At 42.1% G+C, this 26536-nt stretch overlaps 1 protein-coding gene across 1 annotated transcript in view; it reads left to right on the forward strand.

The window, feature by feature from the left end:
* The window catches only part of CHD5 (chromodomain helicase DNA binding protein 5), a 274281-nt gene that overhangs the window by 42444 nt on the left and 205301 nt on the right, over nt 1–26536 (forward strand). The window contains exons 4-5 of the mRNA XM_056544557.1: nt 22499–22681; nt 24907–25025. Of these exons, the coding sequence (XP_056400532.1) occupies nt 22499–22681; nt 24907–25025 (302 nt within the window). The remainder of the gene's footprint in view (nt 1–22498; nt 22682–24906; nt 25026–26536) is intronic.

Below are 26536 nucleotides of genomic sequence, written 5' to 3' on the forward strand. Positions count from 1 at the left end.
CTTATGTGGACAGCCTATCCTCTTATGTGGACAGCCTATCCTCTTATGTGGACAGCCTATCCTCTTATGTGGACAGCCTATCCTCTTATGTGGACAGCCTATCCTCTTATGTGGACAGCCTATCCTCTTATGTGGACAGCCTATCCTCTTATGTGGACAGCCTATCCTCTTATGTGGACAGCCTATCCTCTTATGTGGACAGCCTATCCTCTTATGTGGGCAGCCTATCCTCTTATGTGGGCAGCCTATCCTCTTATGTGGACAGCCTATCCTCTTATGTGGACAGCCTATCCTCTTATGTGGACAGCCTATCCTTTTATGTGGACAGCCTATCCTCTTATGTGGACAGCCTATCCTCTTATGTGGACAGCCTATCCTCTTATGTGGACAGCCTATCCTCTTATGTGGACAGCCTATCCTCTTATGTGGACAGCCTATCCTCTTATGTGGACAGCCTATCCTCTTATGTGGACAGCCTATCCTCTTATGTGGACAGCCTATCCTCTTATGTGGACAGCCTATCCTTTTATGTGGACAGCCTATCCTCTTATGTGGACAGCCTATCCTCTTATGTGGACAAAAGGTCGAAGAGAGACTGGTGAAGTCAACAATCAAACCATTACGCACAACTACACAAACCTTCTTAACTACATGAAGAACAGGCTCCCATCCTTGTTAATCATTTATTGATTGTAAATTTATGATCAAAGGATCGAGCTTTATACATCCCGTTACGAATGTTGAATATCCTTTAAATTTCTCCCTTACATGTGACTCCACCTGGGTAGTTTATTTACTTACATGCCCGAGTAATCTTATTTATGTAGGACAAACGACTTGGAGTCTGAAGACGCGTATTAATAATCACAGATTTAATATACGTAAACATAGGTTAGACCTAACGGTTTCTAAACATTTTTCAGATCTTGGACATCTGGAGAAAGACCAAATCCTGAACCCTGTGAGAGGGGGTAACAGATTGGCATTGCTCAGAAAAAGTGAACTATGGTGGATTCACAAGCTTAAAAACATTTTATCCCCTATCCAAAGGATAGGGGAAAAGATGTCTGATTGCAGGGGGGCCCGCTGCTGGGACCCCCGCGATCTCCCTGCAGCACCTGCATTCTATGCGGGGACTGCATCCCTAGTTTCGGAAACCTCCGGGTTTCTGGGACTGGGGACGTGACGTCACGCCACCCCCCTCCATTCATGTCTATGGTTTGTTTATTTGATTATATATATATATATTATTCTATTATTCTATTATATATTATATTTGAATATATATATATATATATATATATATATATTTATATTGATATATATTTGATTATTTATATAGTTTGTTTATTTGATAATTTTTTGTTATTTTTTTCTTTATTTTTGCATTTTCATTTTATATTTATTTGTATATTTCATATTTTCTTTAGTTTTCTTTTGGATATATGATGCGCATGGGTGTAAAGAGGGGTTAGCCCTGCTGGAAAGCGGGCGCACTTGGTAAGCAGCTACGGGCGGGGGACCAAGGTATATAGAGACTTGACGGTCTCAAACACAGTAGTGAACGCCTTGGCCTAATTGAGGTCAGGACAGTGACCTGTCCCAAGTGATGCCAGGTATACCCCGACATGTGCAATGATATAGTGTTCCCGGATGTTTGGGAGTCAGATGTTTTATTTACAAAAAAATTTTTTTTCTTTTCAATCATTTATTTATTCTTTATCATAATCTTTTTTTATTTTAATTTTTTTAGTATTTTTTATTTTATTTTTTTTCTACTCATTTTATTTATTTATATTTTTTATTTATATATATATATATATATATATATATATATTTTATAATTATATTTTCATTATTATTTATTTTAAGAGCCTACCTCTGCTGTGCGTTATTGCACTTATGACATGTATGCATGCTACACGAATCTTGTGGTAGAATAATATAGATTTTTACTTAGTGCCTGTTAGGATCGTAATCAGACTGCACGCGGCTCTATGTGCCCCCGTTCTGTGATCTTCGGGCACTGCCGTGCGTTTGGCATTGGTGGTTGCCGGGGAAACAGGTCAGGTGCGATATGGAGTCACATGATTCAGATCACGTGCAGGGAAGCATGCACAGCGTCTAGGTGCAGGCGCATTGATGGTATACCCGCGCTTACATCGCCATTACACGGAGCTGGTGGATGTCTCCTCCCTACTTTAAAGTATTTTCTAGTTTTTTCAATAATCGTATGTTCACATGTGTTTGTATTTTCAGTAACTGTGTAATTATTGAAAAAGTTACGATTTTCAAGTGAATTTTTTACTTTTATACAGTGATCCCTCAACTTACAATGGCCTCAACATACAATAGTTTCAACATACAATGCTCTTTTCTGGACCATTGTAAGTTGAAACCAGACTCAACATACAATGACAATCTGGACAAAGACAGCCCAAATCTGTGAAACTTGTCAATGGCCGAGAGAACTGACCAATCAGAATGGGCAATTTACTGGTAAAACACCTGTATTACTGAAGCGTATGCACTGACTGATGTCTGGTAGTGCCCCCTACAGTACAGGAGGTATTACATGTTCTGTACTCTATACCTGTATTACTGAAGTGTATGCACTGACTGGTGTCTGGTAGCGCCTCCTACAATACAGGGAGGTATTACATGTTCTGTACTCTTTACCTGTATTACTGAAGTGTATGCACTGACTGGTGTCTGGTAACGCCTCCTACAATACAGGGAGGTATTACATGTTCTGTACTCATGACCTGTATTACTGAAGTGTATGCACTGACTGGTGTCTGGTAGCGCCCCCTGCAGTACAGGGAGGTATTACATGTTCTGTTCTCTTTACCTGTATTACTGAAGTGTATGCACTGACTGGTGTCTGGCAGCGCCCCCTACAGTACAGGGAGGTATTACATGTTCTGTACTCTTTACCTGTATTACTGAAGTGTATGCACTGACTGGTGTCTGGTATCGCCCCCTACAGTACAGGGAGGTATTACATGTTCTGTACTCTTTACCTGTATTACTGAAGTGTATGCACTGACTGGTGTCTGGTAGCGCCCCCTACAGTACAGGGAGGTATTACATGTTCTGTACTCTTTACCTGTATTACTGAAGTGTATGCACTGACTGGTGTCTGGTAGCGCCCCCTACAGTACAGGGAGGTATTACATGTTCTGTACCCTTTACCTGTATTACTGAAGTGTATGCACTGACTGGTGTCTGGTATCGCCCCCTACAGTACAGGGAGGTATTACATGTTCTGTACCCTTTACCTGTATTACTGAAGCGTATGCACTGACTGGTGTCTGGTATCGCCCCCTACAGTACAGGGAGGTATTACATGTTCTGTACCCTTTACCTGTACCAGGGTTACCTGCTCCTTTGGACACCAGGTGAGTGTGACTCCATGTTACTTTTTTAGGACATTGCATGTACTGTACAAGACACCGAAGAAGCTCCTGTCCTCTACATAGACCAGTGTTTGCCAAGCAGGGTGCCCGGGCATGCTGGGAGTTGTAGTTTTGCAACAGCTGGAGGCTCCCTGCTTGGGAAACGCTGACATAGACAGCGATTACAGCTCCCAGCAGATCTTTCTTACTTTTATATATAAGGATTTGCTTTATCTATATTAGTTATCTACTTATTTTTCTTTAATTCTCACTTTTTCCTATTTTTGGATGACATTTTGGGGCTTTAGAACCAATTACCAGGTTTCCATAGAGTTCTGGTCTCAACATACAATGGTCTCAACATACAATGGTCTCAACATACAATGGTCGTCTTGGAACCAATTAATATTGTAACTTGAGGGAGCACTGTATATTATTCAACACTTATGCACTGTATCACTTACATCGGATTCATGCATCTTATTTATAGATGGGAATATGAATATGATCTATGGAATTTTATCTGTATTTTGATAATTGTCACAATGTGAAGTTGATTGGCACTTGATGAATTATATGGTTTATAAACCATCTTATTTGTGTGAGCTGAAACGTTGTAATGCCTACATGAGAAAAGAAATCATTCAGTTCAGTTGTTCTGGTAAATAAATATATATATATATATATATATATATATATATATATATATACATACAGTATTCCCATAAGTGAGTCCACCCCTCATATATATATGTGGTGACCCGATGGTGTATGGCGGGACCATGGGTGTTGCGGTGTGAGTGGTGGGATCAGATGGTATTAACCCCGGGGGCAAGATGTTATTAACCCCTATGAGTTCATGACGCCAGTGGGGTTTTAGGGTTCCGGAACACCACACGCCCGGCTTCTCTGCTATCCCAGTTGCTAGTAGTGAATAAAGAGTCCACAACCAGTTATGGTCAATCGGAGGCTTTTCTGAGTATAAGACAGATGGAATTATCTTCACAGCTGAGGCCAGAACTCCCAGAGAGGTGACCAGGACCCAGAGGACCTCGCAGCTTGCTGGACCAATATACTTGTAATTAACTTGACTTGAGATTGGACTTGTACTATATGCAGGACTTGACTAGTTTCAGTGACAGCAGACACAGACTTGAGACTTACTGGAATGACTGTAGCTTTGTGGCCTCCAGATGCTGATCACTTGCACTGAGATCTTTGGTGGTTGCTGTCTCAGTAGCAGATGGTAAGAGATAAGAAGAGTGAATTGTAATGGCCGCCCCTTTATATAGTGGGGGCTGAACTAAAGCCCATTGGTCAAGCTGCGGGTCATAGGTTAAGCTGGTGCTCTCTGGGAGAACATGTGACAACAAATCATGTGACTGCATAACATAACATGTGGCAGACTTGCACACGTCCTTGAGACCTCCACAGGTCCTCTATACTACCTATACATAAAGATACTTTCTAGGCATTAAAGTGATATACACAACATTATGGAAACAACAGGGGGAGACCTTGCAGGGGAGCCCCCAGGTCACTGAGGGTCTCAACCTGACAGGGCCTAAAGTTAGTACAGGACCATGTCCTGTAGTGGGACATCATACACACAGTTTTCCCTAAGTGAGTCCACCCCTCATATATAGGCATGACGGGGTATTATAAGGGGGCATTATATGTGCATTATATGGGCACATGACAGGGGGTATTATAAGGGGGCATTATATGTGCATTATATGGGCACATGACAGGGGGCCCCTGTCATGTGCCCCCACATATATTGCCCCCTGACATGTGCCCCTCACATATAATGCCCCCCTGTCATGTGCCCCCACATATATTGCCCCCTGACATGTGCCCCTCACATATAATGCCCCATGTCCTGTGCCCTTCACATATAATGCCCCCCTGTCATGTGCCCCTCACATATAATGCCCCCTGACATGTGCCCCTCACATATAATGCCCCCCTGTCATGTGCCCCCACATATAATGCCCCCCTGACATGTGACCCTGACTTATAATGCCCCATGTCCTGTGCCCCTCACGTATAATGCCCCCCTGACATGTGCCCCTCACGTATAATGCCCCCCTGACATGTGCCCCTCACATATAATGCCCCCTGACATGTGCCCCTCACATATAATGCCCCCCTGTCATGTGCCCCCACATATATTGCCCTCTGACATGTGCCACTCACATATAATGCCCTCTGACATGTGCCACTCACATATAATGCCCCCTGACATGTGCCCCTCACATATAATGCCCCCCTGTCATGTGCCCCTCACATATAATGCCCCCTGACATGTGCCCCTCACATATAATGCCCTCCTGTCATGTGCCCCCACATATATTGCCCTCTGACATGTGCTCCTCACTTATAATGCCCCCTGACATGTGCCCCTCACATATAATGCCCCCCTGTCATGTGCCCCCACATATATTGCCCTCTGACATGTGCCACTCACATATAATGCCCCCCTGTCATGTGCCCCTCACATATAATGCCCCCCTGACATGTGCCCCTCACATATAATGCCCCCTGACATGTGCCCCTCACATATAATGCCCCCCTGTCATGTGCCCCCACATATATTGCCCTCTGACATGTGCCCCTCACATATAATGCCCCCCTGACATGTGCCCCTCACATATAATGCCCCCTGTCATGTGCCCCCACATATATTGCCCTCTGACATGTGCCACTTACATATAATGCCCCCTGACATGTGCCCCTCACATATAATGCCCCCTGTCATGTGCCCCTCACATATAATGCCCCCCTGACATGTGCCCCTCACATATAATGCCCCCTGACATGTGCCCCTCACATATAATGCCCCCCTGTCATGTGCCCCTCACAAATAATGCCCCATGTCCTGTGCCCCTCTCGTATAATGCCCCCCTCACATGTGCCCCCACATATAATGCCCCTCTGACATGTGCCCCCACATATAATGCCCCCCTGACATGTGCCCCTTACTCATCATTTGCCCCTCTCACTTATAATTTGCTCCCCCCTCCCCTTTCTCACGCCCGTCACCTTTCTCCCACGCTGCAGCTGCTCCATTCCTGTAGTCAGTGAGAGCCGCGGGGACGTGATCTCCGGGCGCCGGCGCGATGATGTGATGCCATCGCGCCGGCCTGCCGTGATTGGCTCTCACTGACTGCAGGAATGGAGCAGCCACGGCGTGTAATAGCAAGGTGACGGGCGTGAGAAAGGGGTGGTGGAGCGGGACAGCCGACAGCTCCCACTCCACCATGCGATAGTTCTGGAAGAGGGGCAACAATCTTGGGGGGGGGGGGGGGGCAATTACCCCGTTGCCCCCCCCTGGATCCGCCACTGCCTCCACAGTGGGCAGCGACCCGGCGGCTCGGATCGGATTCGCACTGCAGAGAGAGTGAGTGAGCCAGGCAGGGGCAGAGAGCTGCGAGTGCGAGCGCGCCCCCCCCCAGATGTTGCGCCCGGTGCGGCCCCCCCGCCCCCCCCCCCCCCCCCCCCCCCGTGCACCCCCCCACGCTACGCCTCTGGTTGAGGTTTCTGTTCTTTAGGTTTGAGCAGCTGAATTACACATTTTATGACATATAAAATATACGGGGGCCCAGATAAGTATCAGGGGAGCAGAGAAAGCATTAAACAGGCCATATAATGTTATATAGACAGAAGAGACGGGTCATGTCAGATATAATCCTGTGACTGTTTAATAGAATTGTATCTCTAGATCTTCAATGTAAATGATGTCATTAAAGCAATGGTCTCCAATCTGATACCCTCAGCATTCTGGAAGTTGTAGTTGTGCAACATTTTATACAATTTATATTTTGAAATTATTCCTTAAATTTTGCAGATTCAATTCTGGCCACTAGGGCCTAAAACTAAGCTGAGACTTCCTGTTCTGTACGGATCACTTCCCAGCAGTCTCCCCCTTATCACAGACAGGAGCACAGTGAGGTACACCACAGCTGTTGCTCACAGATCAGCCTACCTTTCCTTGTAGAATGACCAAAAGTCACCAAGCACGTTCAGATACCTTTCCCATTCATATCAATGGGACGACTCCTCTGTATTGTTGTCTGTTTATATGTCCTGCTGTAAAGAATATCACTAAATGATGTTAAAGGGGTTAAAGGGGTGATGGACATGGTTAGGAAGGATCTGCGCTTGTCTTGGGGCTAAATGGCTATGTTGTGAGATTACCAGAACACTGTGGCTATCTTTTTGTGAACTGGTTATTTCCTGTTGGAGTTCCCTCTCTCCAACTACCATTGACGCACACCTGTGCTTTCTTTCATTGAATAGACCAGTGTTTTCTAACCAGGGTGACCAGGGTGCCTCCAGCTGTTGCAAAACTACAATTTCTTGCAGATTGATCTCCCTTCTACTTAGCGCTCACTCCACCCATTGAAGCAAAGACGGGCTCTCTCTGATCATCTGACTAGTGATGTAATGTCTTGGGCTGCACTGCAATTAGGGAAAACCTGAGACATTATTTTGTGTGCTATTAAAAATAAACATTGGAACAAAAATTATGAACTACACTAACTTTACAGGCCCTGTAGCATAGTCTAATAAAATAAAATCCTGGAAAACCCCTTTAAGAACAGCCCTGACAAGATTGTTGCCCCCATTATAATTTACAAAAAATGCAATACAAAAAAAAAAGTGCATCAAACAGATTAGAAAAAGAACAAGTTTCAGTATCTGTCTTTAATCAGTTCAAACAACTCTAGGTTATATATTCCCTTTAACCCCTTATTGATTCAGCCTCTTTTTCACCTTAAGGATTTTCGTTTTTGCATTTTCGTTTTTTTCCTCCTCCCCTTCTAAAAATTATAACACTTTCAATTTTGCACCTACAGACCCATATAAGGGCTTGTTTTTTGCATCACCAATTGTACTTTGTACTGACATCACTTATTTTATAATATAACCTGCGGCGAAACAAAAAAAAATTATTTGTGGGGTGAAATAAAAAAAGAAACGCCATTTTGTAAATTTTGGGGGCTCCTGTTTCTACGCAGTGCACTTTTTGGTAAAAATTACACCTTATCTTTATTCTGTCAGTCCATATGGTTACAGAGATACCCAATTTATATAGATTTTATTTTATTTTAATACTTCAAAAAATTATCAACTACATGCACCTATAACTTTTTTCTTTTTTCTGTGTAAGGGCGTTATGAGGGGTCATTTTTTGCGCCGTCATCTGTAGTTTTTATCGGTACTATTTTTGTTTTGATGGGACTTTTTGATCACTTTTATTAATATTTTTATGGTATCGACTGTGTGGTTTAGCTAACCTAATATTTTAATAGTTCGGACATTAACGCATGCAGCGGTACCTCATATGATTACATTATTTTATTTAAAAAATGGGAAAAGGGGGGTGGATTTAAACTTTTAATAGGAAAGGGGTTAATTAACTTTTATTTAAAAAAAAACATGCAATTTTCTGATTGCATACACTGATCAGTGTAACTGTCGATCTGCTGTGCAGGCATGGAGCAGTAGATCGCCAATTGGACAATGGAGAGGCAGGTGAAGACCCTCCCGTCATCCGGTAAGCTGATCCGGTAAGCTCCGCTGAATGCCGGGATTCTTTTAATTTTGCTTTAGACAATCAACTCTGATCGCAGCGTCTAAAGGGATAATGCCAGGCAGCGGCCCGATCGGCCATGCCCGGCATTAGCTGTGGGTCCTGGCTGCCCGTAGCAACCTGTTAAACCCGTTCACCACCGGTGAGAGGGTTTTAAACTCATCAAACTGGACCAGGGCGTACAGGTACGCCCTGAGTCCTTAAGGATCGGGGATGCAGGGCGTATGCATACGCCCTTCGTCCCCAAGAGGTGAAAGGGTACTCCAGAGGAAAATTATACAGATTTGTAACTTATGTCTATTGAAAAATCTTACTCCTATTGTACTTATGAGCTGCTGTATGCTCCACAGGAAGTTGTGTAGTTCTTTCCAGTCTGACCATAGTGCTCTCTGCTGACACCCCTGTCTGTATCAGAGTAGGAGAGGCTTTCTATGGAGATTTGCTCCTACTCTGGACAGTTCCTGACATGGACAGAGATGGCAGCAGAGAGCACTGTGGTCAGTATGGAAAGGATTGTATTGAATTTTTATTATGAAGGCTCATTCACATACAGCAAGCTACACAGCGGGGGCGGGGGGGAGGGGTGGTCACTGGCCACATGTGGCTGCCTTGATACTGGTTGGGGACCACTGTTATAGAGGCACAAACAAAAAATGATAGGGGTGCCAAACATAGCTGTCAATTGATTCATGAACCTCCTCCATAAAATCTTAAAGGGGTACTCCACAGGAAAACATTTTAAATCAACTGGTGCCAGAAAGGTAAACAGATTTTTTAATTACTATTTAAAAATGTTAACCCTTCCAGTACTTATCGGCTGCTGTATGTTCGAGAGGAAGTTCTTTTCTTTTTGAATTTCCTTTCTGTCTGACCACAGTGCTCTCTGCTGACACCTCTGTTCATTTTAGGAACTGTCCAGAGTAGGAGCAAATCCCCATAGCAAACGTCTCCTCTCGCTCTGCATCTAGTGATCTATATTTATTTTACCCACTATAATATTCAGTCTGATGCTTGAATTTTATTTCATATGAAAAGAAATTTCTTTGATGATAATTTAAAAAAATTATATTTTGAAAAATTCACAATGGATTGCTATGCGTATTTATTTTGTTCCATAGTAATATAAATCATTTAATGTAATGTACAAACATTAAAAAAGTGTCAGATGGCAACATTAGATTTTTATACACAATAATAATTATTTTAATGAAAAAAATACATTTCAAAAGAGTATGGATTGCAGTACTAGTATTTATTTTCTTTGTTCTGAAATATTATTGTTATTTTACTTATATTAATATTATTCCAGTTATAATAATATTGAGAGATAGATAGATAGATAGAAATGAGATAGATAGAAATGAGATAGATAGAAATGAGATAGATAGATATGAGATAGATAGATAGATAGATATGAGATAGATGGATATGAGATAGAAAGATAGATATGAGATAGATAGATATGAGATATATAGATATGAGAGATAGATAGATAGATAGATAGATAGATATGAGATAGATATGAGATAGATATGAGATAGATATGTGATAGATAGATATGAGATAGATATGAGATAGATATATATGAGATAGATAGAGAGATAGATAGATATAAGATAGATCATTAATTTTTTTTGCATTATAATGATAAGAACAGTTGTTAATATATAATATAGTTAATAAATAATATAATATTAATCAATTACAAGTAATAATAAAATAACATCATAAAATGTATAATTCTGTTCAATACCTGGATTGCAATTCTTTCTTAATAATGATATAAAGAAAAAGTATATATATATATTTTTATATACATTGGAAGAATTTACCATGGCTTGTAAACTTAGTTTTTATTTTGTTGCATAATAATAATTTATTGTTGTTATTATTATTGTTATTATCTTCATTATTATTATGTAAACTAAAAACATACTAATTAAGAAATAATTCCATCTAATTTAATTAGAAAAGAAAATAAGTAAAATATCGAGATTCTGGCGCTGGACGTTACGGCTTTAATGCTTTTGTCCAGAATCCCCTCCTATTCCATTTCCTCTTCTCATTTTAGTCTTAGATTTGTGAAAGTCCTTGTTATGCGCTGGTATAATGGAGGCGAGCGCGGGATGGGAGGGGGAGGGTACAAGGAGTGAAATCATTCTAACCTGTACAGAGTCTGTTACCATGGAAACCAATTATTCAATGGCTAAATTATAACTGTTTATTACAATCATCTCGGGGGAAAGCTCCGTTTTCACATCACAAGGATATTTTTTTCTTGGTAATATGTAACTATTATTAATGGAGAAAATTATATCGGGGAAAAAAAACTAAAAAACACAAAAATAATCAAAATGTATTCTGGACTGATTGGAATATCACATTGTTCATGAAATTCTACTCTCTTTGTTGCTGCATAAAATGTTAATGCAAAGCGTGAAAAGGGGGATTTAGGGGTAAGATGGAATCTATTTAATGTATGGATTTTTTTTTACATATATTATTATTATAATTTTTTTTTACATTTATTATTATTTTTTTAACATATATTATTATTTTTTTTTTTTTCAAATGAAGAATGTTTTCAACACAAACGGAATTTCTTGTGCAAAACGTTGGTGAACGGCGTCAAATGGTTCAGATTTATCACAGTAGACTTTGTAGAATGTTTACACCAACTAGAAGTTCATGCACCAAATTTCTGGGGCCTTTTTTGGTGCATGCGACATTTTTACTCCGCACCCCTTTGAAAAAAAAAAGCCACACCTCTTTTCCGTAAGCCACACCTCTTTTCCGTAAGCCACACCTCTTCATCAGTCAAGTGTGTAAAATCCATAATAAATGTGGCCCTAGTCATACAAAGAAAGTTTTTTTTTTTTTTTTTTTTTTTTTTTTTTTTTTTTTTTTTTTTAGCAAATGACACCAGAATTCTGGAAACAGTAAATCTGCCTTAAAGGGGTATTCCAGGAATTATTTTTATTTGATTATGCTACAGGAGCTGTAAAGTTAGTGTAGTCCATAATATAGTGTCTGTACCTGTGTGTGATGGTTTTCTCACAATTCTTATGTGATTTTCACCCCAATATTTAGTAGCATACAAAATGACTGTTGTCTCAGATTTTTCCCAGGTTGCAATGCGGCCGAGACCTGACATCACTAGTCACCTGATGACAGGGAGCCTGTCTGCTTCAATGGGTGGAGGGATCGCTTGGTGGGAGAGAGATCAATCTGCAACTAATGCAACAACTGGAGGCACCCTGATTGAAAACCCCAGGTCTTTTGAATGGATGCAGCTCATTTATGTTTCAGTGTGTGGGGTGGCTGATGTGTGGGAGGGAGGAAAATGGAATTATGGGATTTGTAAGCAAAGAAGAAAACTCAAACAGGAAATACCAGTTCAAAAAAAGCTACCACAGTGTTATGGTAATCTCACAACATAGCCATTTAGCCCGAAGACAAGCGCAGATCCTTCCTAAGCATGTCCATTACTGTCTGCCAGGTAAGTACTAAAATCACCTTGTGGTGGAGAACCCCTTTAACAAGTGTAGAAGTTGTTGGATAGGGGATGGAGGTGTGATTGGAAGATCCTAGGCCCCAATGCAGGATTTTTTTTCATAGGGTCTCCCATCCTTCTTGGGTCCATTACATGGCAGTCTAGCCGTCCAGCACATATAGAGAATATACAGTATATATTTCCCTTTAATAGATTAGAAATGTATTCTAATATGTCATCTTTCAGTGTCAGGCCAATTTCTTTCAGATCACAGGGTAGTAGAAATACTGTTATGACTGTAGAATTATGTTTTTTAAAGGAAAAGTAAAGCTGAAGTCATATACATATGAACGCAGAATCGGGTATAAAATAAGAGTGAGGTCAACGTCACTTTTCCTGCAAAAAAAATATACTATTTTGTGTGTGTGTATATATATATATATATATATGTGTGTGTGTGTTTTCTTTATTATTTCTTTATTATTATAATATATATATATTTTTTTTTACGTTAGTCAGTGGCAGATGTTCAGTGGTGCAGAAAAGTATTTAGTCAGCCCCCAATTGTACAAGTTCTCCCCCTTATAAAGATGAGGCTGTAATTATCATCATAGGTTATAACCTCAACTATGAGAGACAGAATGAGAAAAAATCCATAAAATCACATTGTCTGATTACTAAAGAATTTATTTGCAAATTATGTTGGAAAATAAGTATTTGGTCAATAAGAAAAGTTCATCTCAATACTTTGTTATATCCCCTTTGTTGGCAATGACAGAGGTCACATGTTTTCTGTCTTCACAAGGTTCTCACACACTGTTGCTGGTATTTTGGCCCATTCCTCCATGCAGATCTCCTCTAGAGCAGTGATGTTTTGGGGCTGTCACTGGGCAACACAGACTTTCAACTCCCTCCAAAGGTTTTCTATGGGGTTGAGATCTGGAGACTGGCTAGACCACTCCAGGACCTTGAAATGCTTCTTATGAAGCCACTCCTTCATGCCCGGGCCGTGTGTTTGGGATCATTGTCATGCTGAAAGACCCAGCCATGTTTCATCTTCAATGCCCTTGCTGATGGAAGGAGGTTTTCACTCAAACGCTCACGATACATGGCCCCATTCATTCTTTCCTTTACATGGATCAGTCGTCCTGGTCCCTGAGCTGAAAAACAGCCCCAAAGAATGTTGTTTCCACCCCCATGCTTCACAGTAGGTATGGTGTTCTTTGGATGTACTACAGCATTCTTTCTCCTCCAAACACGACGAGTTGAGTTTTTACCAAAAAGTTCTACTTTGGTTTCATCTGACCATATGACATTCTCCCAATCCTCTTCTGGATCATCCAAATGCTCTCCAGCAAACTTCAGACAGGCTCGGACATGTACTGGCTGAAGCAGGGGACACGTCTGGCATTGCATGATTTGAGTCCCTGGTGGTGTAGTGTGTTACTGATGGTAGCCTTTGTTACTTTGGTCCAAGCTCTCTGTAGGTCATTCACTAGGTCCCCCGTGTGGTTCTGGGATTTTTGCTCACCGTTCTTATGATCATTTTGACACCACGGGGGGGACCTCTTGCATGGAGCCCCAGATCGAGGGAGATTATCAGTGGTCTTGTATGTCTTCCATTTTCTAATAATTGCACCCACAGATTCAGTCTTCCCAGCCTGGTGCAGGTCTACAATCCAACATGTTTCACTGTGCTTGCACAGCTTCCTCAGGCATGGTCAATAAATCCTCTTTTACCTACTGACCTGTCTGGTCGATCAGCCCCGTGGAGTCGGGTTCCCTTGAAGCCAAACAATCTATTGCCGTATACCTACCGAAGGGCAGCAGACGACCTACCTTGCATGCTATTACCATTGTTGCGTATGTGGCTACACAACTGCCCAGGGTGAGCAGTTAATTTATATCACTTTCTCACCATCAGGGTTCAAACAATACTACTCTATGGAGCGCTTATCCCTCCATTTTCTGATCTTATGTTGGCGATGATAAAATGCAGGAACTAGAAGTGATCGAGGGATTCTGGGCACCTCCAACTCTGTGAACTCACTGTAGAAGGGCTGTAAACATTTATGGAGGCACAGTCTGCATTTCCAGCTAAAATAGCAGCGCCCGAAATAAAACGTATATATATTCTACCGCTGACATTTTCATTGTAGACTTTGCTCGGTGGATGTGTTTTTTTACCGGAGCAGAGTGTTCTTGGGATTAAATGACTTCTTTAATACCTGTCATTTCCAGCGCTGACCTTGTACGGACTTTTTTGGCCCGACATGGTAGTTTAGTCATCGACACAACTTGTGTTGTTGCATTTTGAGCCTCGCTCTATTTTTGTGGGGGTTTTTTGTGTGTCTGTTTGGGTAAAGAAATCAATTTCTCACGTAATCACTGTTCTAAGGCATCTTTAGGCTAAGTCTCCACTCTGCAGCATGGCGTTTTTTTGGCCAAAAAACGCTGTGGCCAGATGTTAGCTGTAAATCAATGAGAAATCCCAAATTTCTAATTCCACTTGGCGTTTTTTTTTTTATCCTTTTGGCGTTTTTTTTACTTTTTTGCGTTTTTTTTCAGCTATTTGGCGTTTAAAAAAAATGCTGTATGTCACTCAAACCGGCGTTTTTAGTCAAAATCGTGGCGTTTTGCTCCAATAGAAGTCTATGGGAGTGAGAAAACACCAAGAAAAACGATATGTGGGTTTTAAGTTTGGCGGTTTTTAATCTTTTTTGGACTTTAGCAATCCAAAAAAGTCATGGAGATACCTGTTTTGAATAAAATTTCATAGGGTACCATTAAAAATATATTTTTTTAAAGATACAGTAGTGAAGGAAAAAATTGTATCTAACGAAATTAATATTTTTTTTACAAAAAAAATTGTTATTACTTTTTAAACAGGGATCAATTTATGTGTGCGGGGAAATAAAAATGTAGCCGACAATTATAAAAATGTAGTGTGTGTGTTTTTCACTTTGTTTCTTTATTTTTTAATTTTTTTTAGTAAGTACTACTACTCCCAGCACTGTTCCATGATGGGAGTAGTAGTACCTGTACTAATAGACAGATCGCCCGCTGTGATCCTCCTGTATAATGTATAGATGTGGCCGGCGCTCTTCTATGGTCCCCTGCACTGCCGTATATATACACTTATTCATATTTCCCGCAGAGCTGTGATTGGTCAGATGGTTCCAGCCTATCACAGCTCTCTGTGAGAAATAGGAATATGTGTATATATACGGCCGTGCAGGGGACCATAGAAGAGCGGCCGCTGCATCCATACATTATACAGGATGATCACAGCTGGTGTCAGGAGTGATACCCGCTATGATCTTTCCATAACTGCAGGTACTACTACTCCCAATATGGAGCACACTCTGCCTCATGCTGGGAGCTGTAGTATCTGCATTAATAGACAGATCGCATCATGTGTCAGAAGTTACACTCGCTGCAATCTGTCTATTAATACAGGTACTACAGCTTCCAGCATGAGGCAGAGTGTGCTCCATATTGGGAGTAGTAGTACCTGCTTAAGGACACATCACAGCGGGTATCACTACTGACACCCTCTGTGAGCATCCTGTCTATAGCAGAGATGGAGCGACTCTATACATCGCCCGCATCTCTGTACTCCGGGCCGGCCACTCATTCATTCATCTTTTCCTCAGAGCTGTGATTGGCTGCAACCATCCGGCCAATCACAGCTCTGGGCGTAAAATATGAATGAATTATGTTCTATTCACATCACTGGCCGGAGTATAGTGCAGAGGTGCGGGCGCTGTATACAGCGGCATCTGTGCTATATAATGGACGATCGCATCGGGTGTCAGGACTGAGACCCGGGGCGATCTGTCTATTACTACAGGTACTACTACTCCCAGCATGGAACAGTCTGTTCCATGCTGGGAGTAGTAGTACTACCTAAAAAATTTAAAAAATAGAGAAAAAAAGTGGAACACACAAACACTTTATTAAAAAATAATAAAAAGTTTGTTATACATTATATATTTCGTTTAATAAAATGTTTTCCATCACTGCAGCACCTTTTTTTTTTTTTGTACCCAAAAAATTTTGGGTACTAAAAAAAAAAAAAAAAAACGCCAAAAGGTGACAAAAATGCAATTTCCACACAAATGAAAAAACGCCAGATGCAAGACATTGCACTGGCGATTTTTCAGGCGTTTTTTCAGGCGTTTTTTTTAATTCCTAAAAATGCAGGACAAAAAAACAAGTGGAAACTTAGCCTTACTAAGAACTCTGGGTTGTGCCGTTCCTCTGTAATTCCTCTTAGAAATGTATGAATTTATAACTCAGTGTTACTATTCCTTCTCGTCAATAAGGTGTGTCCCTATAGAGGCTGGCAGTGTCCAGTTATCCATTTATTATTCATTGCCAGGAGAAATATCAGAGGAACAACACATGGCAGAAATCTAAGAAACATTTCTCCAGAATTTTTATTTTATGGGCTGACTGTTCCCCTTTAAAATTTTATTGTATGTATATATATATAAAAAAAAAGCTTTTTCTTTCTTAAAGGGGTACTCCGAAAGGATAGGGGATAAGATGTCTGATTGCGGGGGTCCAGCTGCTGGGGACCCTCGCGATCTCTGCTGTGGCACCCCAGACATCTGATGCATGGAGCGAACTTTGCTCCATGCTGGATGACTGGCGATGTGGGGCGGAGCCTTGTGATGTCACGGTGACGCCCAGATTGTGATGTCATGGCCACGCCCCCTCAATGCAAGTCTATGGGAGGGGGCTTGATGCCCCCTCCCAAAGACTTGCATTGAGGGGGCGTGGCCGTGACATCACGAGCCTCCGCCTCTGAACCCAACGCTTTAAAGGAACGCCGGGTGCTGCAGCCGAGGCTGGACCCCCCACGATCAGACATCTTATCCCCTATCCTTTGGATAGGGGATAAGATGTCTAGGGGTGGAGTACCCCTTTAAACTTTAATATAATTAAAGGGACTGTATCATTTATTTTACTAATTAACGCTGTGTTCTTTTTTCCTAATCTGTTTCTATTTTCTGATAAAAAATTTATTATTTTTATTTAATTTAAATATTTTATTGCATTCTTGCATTATTATGGGGGCAGCCATTTTGCCTGAGCTTTTTTTTTTTTTTTTTTAAAGCAATTAGTGATATGCTTTACAGCAAGCCCCATGGACAAGCAATAATAGACAGGAGCTGTCCCATTTACATGAATTAGAGACATTACTGGGAATGCTCATTCTTCAGGGAGGGGGAGACTGATCTGTGAGTAACTGCTTTTGTGTGTACCTCTGTGATCTATACACTGGTGTCACTTTTTACTGTGCCCCGAGTGTGATGATAAGGAGGAGACTGCTGAGAAGTGATCTGTACAGAACAGGAAGTCTCAGCCCAGTTTTAGGCCTAAGGACCAAAATGAAAAAGTACAAGATTTCAGGATTGTTTTATAATATAGATTGTAAATAATATGATATGGATGGAAATTTAGGAAATATATAGGGCTGCACCGAAATTTCGGCAATGGAAAATTATCAGGTGAAAATGTTATCGTCATTTTGCTGAAAGGAAAAAAATGTGTTGAAAATTGGAGTGGGTGTTGCTTATAGTAGGGGTGTGGCTTATTTTATGGGGTGTGGCATGCGGACTAAGGGGTCCGCAGAGGAGCACAGTGGGCTCCCTGCAGCACCAGGAGTAATTCCATGGTGAGTGGCTGAGTGACAATGTCGTGTATATATAGCTGGTATGGTGTATTACTCTGAAGGATCCATTAGGGTAAGATCACATGTATCGGATCCACAGCGTATTTTACACTGTGGATCCACCGGTGATCCGACCCATAGTGTGCCTCCAGCTGTTGCCCTGCCCCGACGGGGCAACAGCTGGAGGCACACTATGGGTTGTATCACAGGCGGATCCGCAGTGTTTTTTATGCTGCGGATCTGCCGGTGATCCGACCTATAGTGTGGCTCCAGCTGTTGCCCCGACGGAGCAACAGCTGGAGGCACACTATGGGTCCGGTCACCGGCGGATGCACAGTGTAAAATACGCTGTGGATCCGACCCATAGTGTGCCTCCAGCTGTTGCTCCGTCGGGGCAACAGCTGGAGGCACACTATGGGTTGGATCAACGGTGGATCCACAGCGTACAATACGCTGCAAATCCGTTACATGTGAACCTACCCTAACAGTGATCTGCAGCCTGTAGCTCTGCAGCACATGTAGAACTAGAACTCCCAGCATGCCCTGACAGCCCATGTTTTAGTTCTGCATCAGCTGCAGAGCCACAGGTTGCAGATCCCTGCTCTGCAGTGCAGTTTTTAACCTGGAGTACCCCTTTAATTTACTGTTATGGCCAATTTTTGTGTCATGTAATAAAACGGTGTTTATTTTATTATTGACTTGTAGTTTTTTTTTTATTTCAGATTACTCAAATTCATTTATTTATTTAATGAATAAATAAAAATCCACTATAATATAATTATACAAAAACTATAAAAAGATAAAATAAAGTGGGCGGGGCAGGTCTAAATTTCTGGTTTCCGTTTCATGTACCAGTAGGAAAACATAACCAAAATTCTTTAAAAATATGAATAACATAAAATGTTACTTAAACAATAGGTCATTCTCTGATGATACATATTGGGGAGATTTATCAAAACCCTCGCAGAGGAAAACTTCACCCAATCAGATCGCTTCTTTTATTTTTCATAGGCCTTCTTGTAAATGAAAGAAGCGATCTGATTGGTTTCTATGGACAACTCAATAACGGGTTGTCACCTCACTGACCCCTCGCCGCTACAGTCCCAATGGTCCCTGGGTCCCAAGAAAATGGCGGCTCTGTCTGAGGTGTCACGGCTGCAGGGAGTGATTGGTTGAGCGTAGGGTTCCCACCTTTCTTGCAAAATACCGGCCATGCTAATTTGCATAATTAATTATATATGCGTGACATCACAGGATAAACGTATGCGGGGGAAATGTTGTCCTATTCTGACCCCTATAACTTTTTTATTTCTCCTTATATGGGGCCGGTATTATGGCTCATTTTTTTTGTGCCCCCGATCTGTATTTTTTAACAGGACCATTTTTGTTTCATGTGACTTTTTGATCACTTTTTTTTTTTAATTAAAAATCGGGAGTTGCAGTTAGTTATTAACTACAACTCCCAGCATGCCCTGATTCAGCCTGTGGCTCAGCAGCTGCCCCAAAAGAAAACTACAACTCCCAGCATGTTGGACTATATCATAGTATATAGCATAGGTCAGTGTTTGCCAACCAGGGGTGCCTCCAGCTGTTGCAAAACTACAACTCCCAGCATGTTGGGCTATATAGTAGTATATAGTATAGATCAGTGTTTGCCAACCAGGGGTGCCTCCAGCTGTTGCAAAACTCCAACTCCCATCATGTTAGACTATATAGTAGTATATAGTATAGGTCAGTGTTTCCCTACCCGGGGTGCCTCCAGCTGTTGCAAAACTACAACTCCCACCATGTTGGACTATATAGTAGTATATAGTATAGGTCAGTGTTTCCCTACCCGGGGTGCCTCCAGCTGTTGCAAAACTACAACTCCCACCATGTTGGACTATATAGTAGTATATAGTATAGGCCAGTGTTTACCAACCAGGGGTGCCTCCAGCTGTTGCAAAACTAATACTCCCAGCATGTTGGACTATATAGTAGTATATAGTATAGGTCAGTGTTTTCCAACCAGGGGTGCCTCCAGCTGTTGCAAAACTAATACTCCCAGCATGTTGGACTATATAGTAGTATATAGAATAGGTCAATGTTTCCCTACCAGGGGGTGCCTCCAGTTGTTGCAAAACTACAACTCCCAGCATGTTAGACTACATAGTAGTATATAGTATAGGTCAGTGTTTGCCAACCAGGGGGTGCCCCAAGCTGTTGCAAAACTACAACTCCCAGCATGTTGGACTATATAGTAGTATATAGTATAGATCAGTGTTTGCCAACCAGGGATGCCTCCAGCTGTTGCAAAACTCCAACTCCCACCATGTTAGACTATATAGTAGTATATAGTATAGGTCAGTGTTTCCCTACCCGGGGTGCCTCCAGCTGTTGCAAAACTACAACTCCCACCATGTTGGACTATATAGTAGTATATAGTATAGGTCAGTGTTTCCCTACCCGGGGTGCCTCCAGCTGTTGCAAAACTACAACTCCCACCATGTTGGACTATATAGTAGTATATAGTATAGGCCAGTGTTTACCAACCAGGGGTGCCTCCAGCTGTTGCAAAACTAATACTGCCAGCATGTTGGACTATATAGTAGTATATGGTATAGGTCAGTGTTTTCCAACCAGGGGTGCCTCCAGCTGTTGCAAAACTAATACTCCCAGCATGTTGGACTATATAGTAGTATATAGAATAGGTCAATGTTTCCCTACCAGGGGTGCCTCCAGCTGTTACAAAACTACAACTCCCAGCATGTTGGACTACATAGTAGTATATAGTATAGGTCAGTGTTTGCCAACCAGAGGTGCCTCCAGCTGTTGCAAAACTACAACTCCCAGCATGTTGGGCTATATAGTATAGACCAGTGTTTGCCAACCAGGGGTGCCTCCAGCTGTTGCAAAACTACAACTCCCAGCATGTTGGGCTATATAGTAGTATATAGTATAGATCAGTGTTTGCCAACCAGGGGTGCCTCCAGCTGTTGCAAAACTCCAACTCCCACCATGTTAGACTATATAGTAGTATATAGTATAGGTCAGTGTTTCCCTACCCGGGGTGCCTCCAGCTGTTGCAAAACTACAACTCCCAGCATGTTGGACTATATAGTAGTATATAGTATAGGCCAGTGTTTACCAACCAGGGGTGCCTCCAGCTGTTTCAAAACTAATACTCCCAGCATGTTGGACTATATAGTAGTATATTGTATAGGTCAGTGTTTTCCAACCAGGGGTGCCTCCAGCTGTTGCAAAACTAATACTCCCAGCATGTTGGACTATATAGTAGTATATAGAATAGGTCAATGTTTCCCTACCAGGGGTGCCTCCAGCTGTTACAAAACTACAACTCCCAGCATGTCTGACTACATAGTAGTATATAGTATAGGTCAGTGTTTGCCAACCAGGGGGTGCCTCCAGCTGTTGCAAAACTAATACTCCCAGCATGTTGGACTATATAGTAGTATATTGTATAGGTCAGTGTTTTCCAACCAGGGGTGCCTCCAGCTGTTGCAAAACTAATACTCCCAGCATGTTGGACTATATAGTAGTATATAGAATAGGTCAATGTTTCCCTACCAGGGGTGCCTCCAGCTGTTACAAAACTACAACTCCCAGCATGTCTGACTACATAGTAGTATATAGTATAGGTCAGTGTTTTCCAACCAGGGGGTGCCTCCAGCTGTTGCAAAACTAATACTCCCAGCATGTTGGACTATATAGTAGTATATAGAATAGGTCAATGTTTCCCTACCAGGGGTGCCTCCAGCTGTTACAAAACTACAACTCCCAGCATGTCTGACTACATAGTAGTATATAGTATAGGTCAGTGTTTGCCAACCAGGGGGTGCCTCCAGCTGTTGCAAAACTACAACTCCCAGCATGCCCGGACAGCCGTTGGCTGTCCGGGCATGTTGGGAGTTGTAGTTTTGCAACAGCTGGAGGCGCTCTGGTTGGGAAACACTGGTATAGCTTTTAGTGCAACATTGCGGGAGTTGGAGGATTGGTTGGATAAATACCGGCCAGGTGGTGACCCTATTTGAGCGTCATTGAGCGTTTTGAATGGAAAACGAAGTGGAGATCAGCCGGTAACCTGGGCACCATTGAATGGGCAGGGGTCTGGGGAGGGGAGTACTGCCCCCCACTGCCAATGGCTGTCCTGGCACGCTGGGGGTTGTAGGCACCCTGATTAGGAAACACTGGAGGTTTCAGCACGGTTTATGGAGATGGCGGTAGACTATCGCTGCCCCCTATGTCCATGGGAGTAAGCAATGGTCTGATGGGACTGTTATCACCGGGGTTGTCAGAAACGCAATAATCCGCTCTCTCTCTTTTAGGGAAGCGACGAGGATCTGTCAGAAATCGAAGATGAACTGGAGATGGAGAAGTCAGAAAGTGACAGCAGCGACTACGCCCCCAATAAGAAAAAGAAGAAAAAAATTAAGGAGAAGAAAGAGAAGAAATCAAAACGGAAAAAGAAAGATGGAGAAAACGAAGACAACGACGATGGAGGAGTAAAGGTCGGGCCGCATACCGTGCTGAATAATCCCCCCCTAAAATACTAAACTAGGAGAACCGGGTAGAGTAGGACCTCCAGCCAGCACTACGCCCCCGCCATGGCCAAAAGTATGGCGCTCCGTCTGGTAAAGAATGATGGGCGAGCGATATTATTGTTCTGGAAAACCCCTTTAAATTTCTGGGTCTCCAGATAAATAGGATCAATAGGGGATAATTAAAGGGTTTCTATTCATTGGCGATTTTAAAGGATTTAAAATTTTTTTTTTTTTTTTTTTTAAATCAACTGGTGCCAGAAAGTTAAACAGATTTGTAAATTACTTCTATTAAAAAATCTTAATCCTTCCAGGACGTATTAGCTGCTGAATACTACAGAGGAAATTATTTTCCGTTTGAAACACAGAGCTCTCTGCTGACATCACGAGCACAGCGCTCTCTGCTGACATCTCTGTCCATTTTAGGAAATGCCCAGAGTAAGAGAAAATCCCCATAGCAAACATATGCTGTTCTGAACTGTTCCTAAAATGGACAGAGATGTCAGCAGAGAGCCCTGTGCTCGTGATGTCAGCAGAGAGCTCTGTGTTTCAAAAAGAAAATAATTTCCGCTGTAGTATTCAGCAGCTAATAAGTACAGGAAGGATTAAGATTTTTTTTAATAGAAGTCATTTACAAATCTGTTTAACTTTCTGGCACCAGTTGATTTAAAAAAAAAAAAGTTTTTCACCGGAGTACCCCTTTAACAAAATTGCTTTCTAAAGGAATGTGTAAATGAAAAAAAAAACTTTTTTCACTTACGTGCAGTTTTTTTTCCCAAATTTACCATTTTTACAAAGGCTAATTGGAAAAATCCCCCCAAAATTTGTAACTCCATCTCTTCTTAGTATAGAAATACCCCATGTTAGGACGTAAATGCTGTGCGGGCGAACTACAATGCTCAGAACAGAAGGAGTCACATTTGGCTTTTGGAAAGCAAATTTTGCTGAAATGGTTTTTGGGGGGCATGTCGCATTTAGGAAGCCCCATTTTCTGTCCAATGGTCACTAAGTAATAAACAAGGGCACCCCCTGCTGGTACTCCTGGACATTGGATGTGGGGGAACCTACTGTTTACTGCAGGGAAAATTAGGGTTTTAGACACAGTTACACAAAAAGGCACAACCCTTCAGTTTTAATAGTGTGGTGTTATTTTAATAAAGATTATAAGTTAATATTTTTGTATTAAAGGGGTACTCCGGTGGAAAACAAGTTTTTTTTTAAATCAACTGGTTCCAGAAAGATAAACAGATTTGTAAATTACTAATATTTAAAAATCTTTATCCTCTCAGTACTTATCAGCTGCTGTATGCTCCACAGGAAGTTGTGTAGTCTTTCCAGTCTGATACAATCTCCAGTTATTCCTCTAACAGTGTGTCTCCAGCTGTTGCAAAACTACAACACCCAGCATGCCTGGACAGCCGTTGGCTGTCCGGGCATGCTGGGAGTTGTAGTTTTGCAACAGCTGGAGAAACATTCTTTGGAAAACACTGCTGTAACTAAAGAAATGATGGGAGGTAAATATTTTCTTTACCTTTACTATTAGTATCCACCGTGGCTGGAGTTGCCCTTTAACCCCTCATTGGTCCTTTTTAGGTGGACATCCCCTTATCTGTGTCTTGCTATAGTATGAATTTGGCTTTTTCCATAAATCCTGCAGATGTTCCTGGATTTCTAAGCCTAGGAGTTAAAGGGGTACTCCAGTGGAAAACAATTTTTTTTTTAAATCAACTGGTTCCAGAAAGTTAAACAGATTTGTAAATTACTAATATTTAAAAATCTTAATCTTTCCAGTACTTATCAGCGGCTGTATGCTCCACAGGAAGTTGTGTAGTTCTTTCCAGTCTGATCACAGTGCTCTCTGCTGACATCTCTGTCCATGTCAGAAACGGTCCAGAGCAGGAGAGGTTTGGGGCTTTGGGGATTTGCTTGCAGAGAGCACTGTGGTCAGACTGGAAAGAACTGCACAACTTCCTGTGGAGCATACAGCAGCTGATAAGTACTGGAAGGATTAATATTTTTAAATAGAAGTAATTTACAAATCTGTTTAACTTTCTGGCACCAGTTGATTTGAAAACATTTGTTTTCCACTTGTTTCCACCGGAGTTCCCCTATAAGTTAGTGTCTGGTAAAAATAGGGTAATTAAGTGGTTTTATATTTGTATATTATTTTTCTAATAGAAGTTTTTTCTTCAAAGGAGCCAAAGACTTCGGCGCAGCTGATGGAGGAATGGGGGCTGGACAATGTGGACTATGGCTTCTCTGAGGAAGACTACCATACACTGACCAACTACAAGGCCTTCAGTCAGTTCCTCAGGTATGAACCATAGAAGAGGGGGGGGGGGGGGGATATGCTGCTTCTATTTAAGGGGATGTCCTGGGCTGTTGTATACGTGGGTCTTAGCTGAATGACGGGGGTCTTAAAGGGGTACTCCGCCCCTAGACATCTTATCCCTTATCCAAAGGATAGGGGATAAGATGTCAGATCGCCGGGGTCCCGCTGCTGGGGACCCCCGGGATCGGCGCTGCGGCACCCCGCTATCATTGCTGCACAGAGCGAGTTCGCTCTGCACGTAATGACGGGCAATACAGGGGCCGGAGCATCGTGATGTCATGGCTCTGCCCGTCGTGACATCACGGCCCGCCCCCTTAATGGAAGTCTATGGCAGGGGGCGTGACGACCGACACGCCCGCTCCCATAGACTTGTATTGAAGGGGTGTGCTGTGACGTCACGAGGGGCGGAGCCGTGACGTCACGATGCTCAGGCCCCTGTATTGCCCGTCATTACGCGCAGAGCGAACTCGCTCTGTGCAGCAATGATAGCGGGTGCCGCAGCGGCGATCCCGGGGTCCCCAGCAGCAGGACCCCCGCGGTCAGACATCTTATCCCCTATCCTTTGGATAAGGGATAAGATGTCTAGGGACGGAGTACCCCTTTAAGGAGGTTTTGCCACCATGTACACTTATCCTTTATCCACAGGATAGCGGATCATTTTATGATTGTGGGGTTTAAAGGGGTACTCCGGTGGAAAACCATTTTTTTCCAATCAACTGGTTCCAGAAAGTTATACAGATTTGTAAATGTTTTCTATTTAAAAATCTTAATCCTTCCAGTACTTATCAGCTGCTGTATGCTCCATAGGAAGTTGCATAGTTATTTTCTGTCTGACCACAGTGCTCTCTGCTGACACATCTGTCCATGTCAGGAACTGTCCAGAGCAGGATAGGTTTGCTGTGGGGATTTGCTCCTGCTCTGGACAGTTCCTGACATGGACAGAGGTGTCAGCAGAGAGCACTGTGGTCAGACTGGAAATAACTATGCAACTTCCTATGGAGCATACAGCAGCTGATAAGTACTGGAAGGATTAAGATTTTTATATAGAAGTAATTCACAAATCTGTTTAACTTTCTGGCACCAGTTGATTGGATTTTTTTTTCTCCACTGGAGTACCCCTTTAAAGGGGTACTCTGGTGGAAAACTTTTCTTTTTTGTAAATTACTTCTATTAAAAAATCTTAATCCTTCCTCTACTTATTAGCTGCTGAATACTACAAAGGAAATTATTTTCTTTTTGGAACATTGTGCTCTCTGCTGACATCACAAGCACAGTGCTCTCTGCTGACATCTCTGTCCATTTTAAGAACTGTCCAGAGTAGGAGAAAATCCCCATAGCAAACATATGCTGCTCTGGACAGTTCCTAAAATGGACAGAGATGTCAGCAGAGAGCACTGTGGCCATGATGTCAGCAGGGAGCACTGTGTTCCAAAAAGAAAAGAATTTCCTCTGTAGTATTCAGAAGCTAATAAGTACTGGAAGGATTAAGATTT

Source organism: Hyla sarda, chromosome 10 (genome assembly GCF_029499605.1).
Source record: "Hyla sarda isolate aHylSar1 chromosome 10, aHylSar1.hap1, whole genome shotgun sequence".
Classification (NCBI taxonomy): Eukaryota; Metazoa; Chordata; class Amphibia; order Anura; family Hylidae; genus Hyla; species Hyla sarda.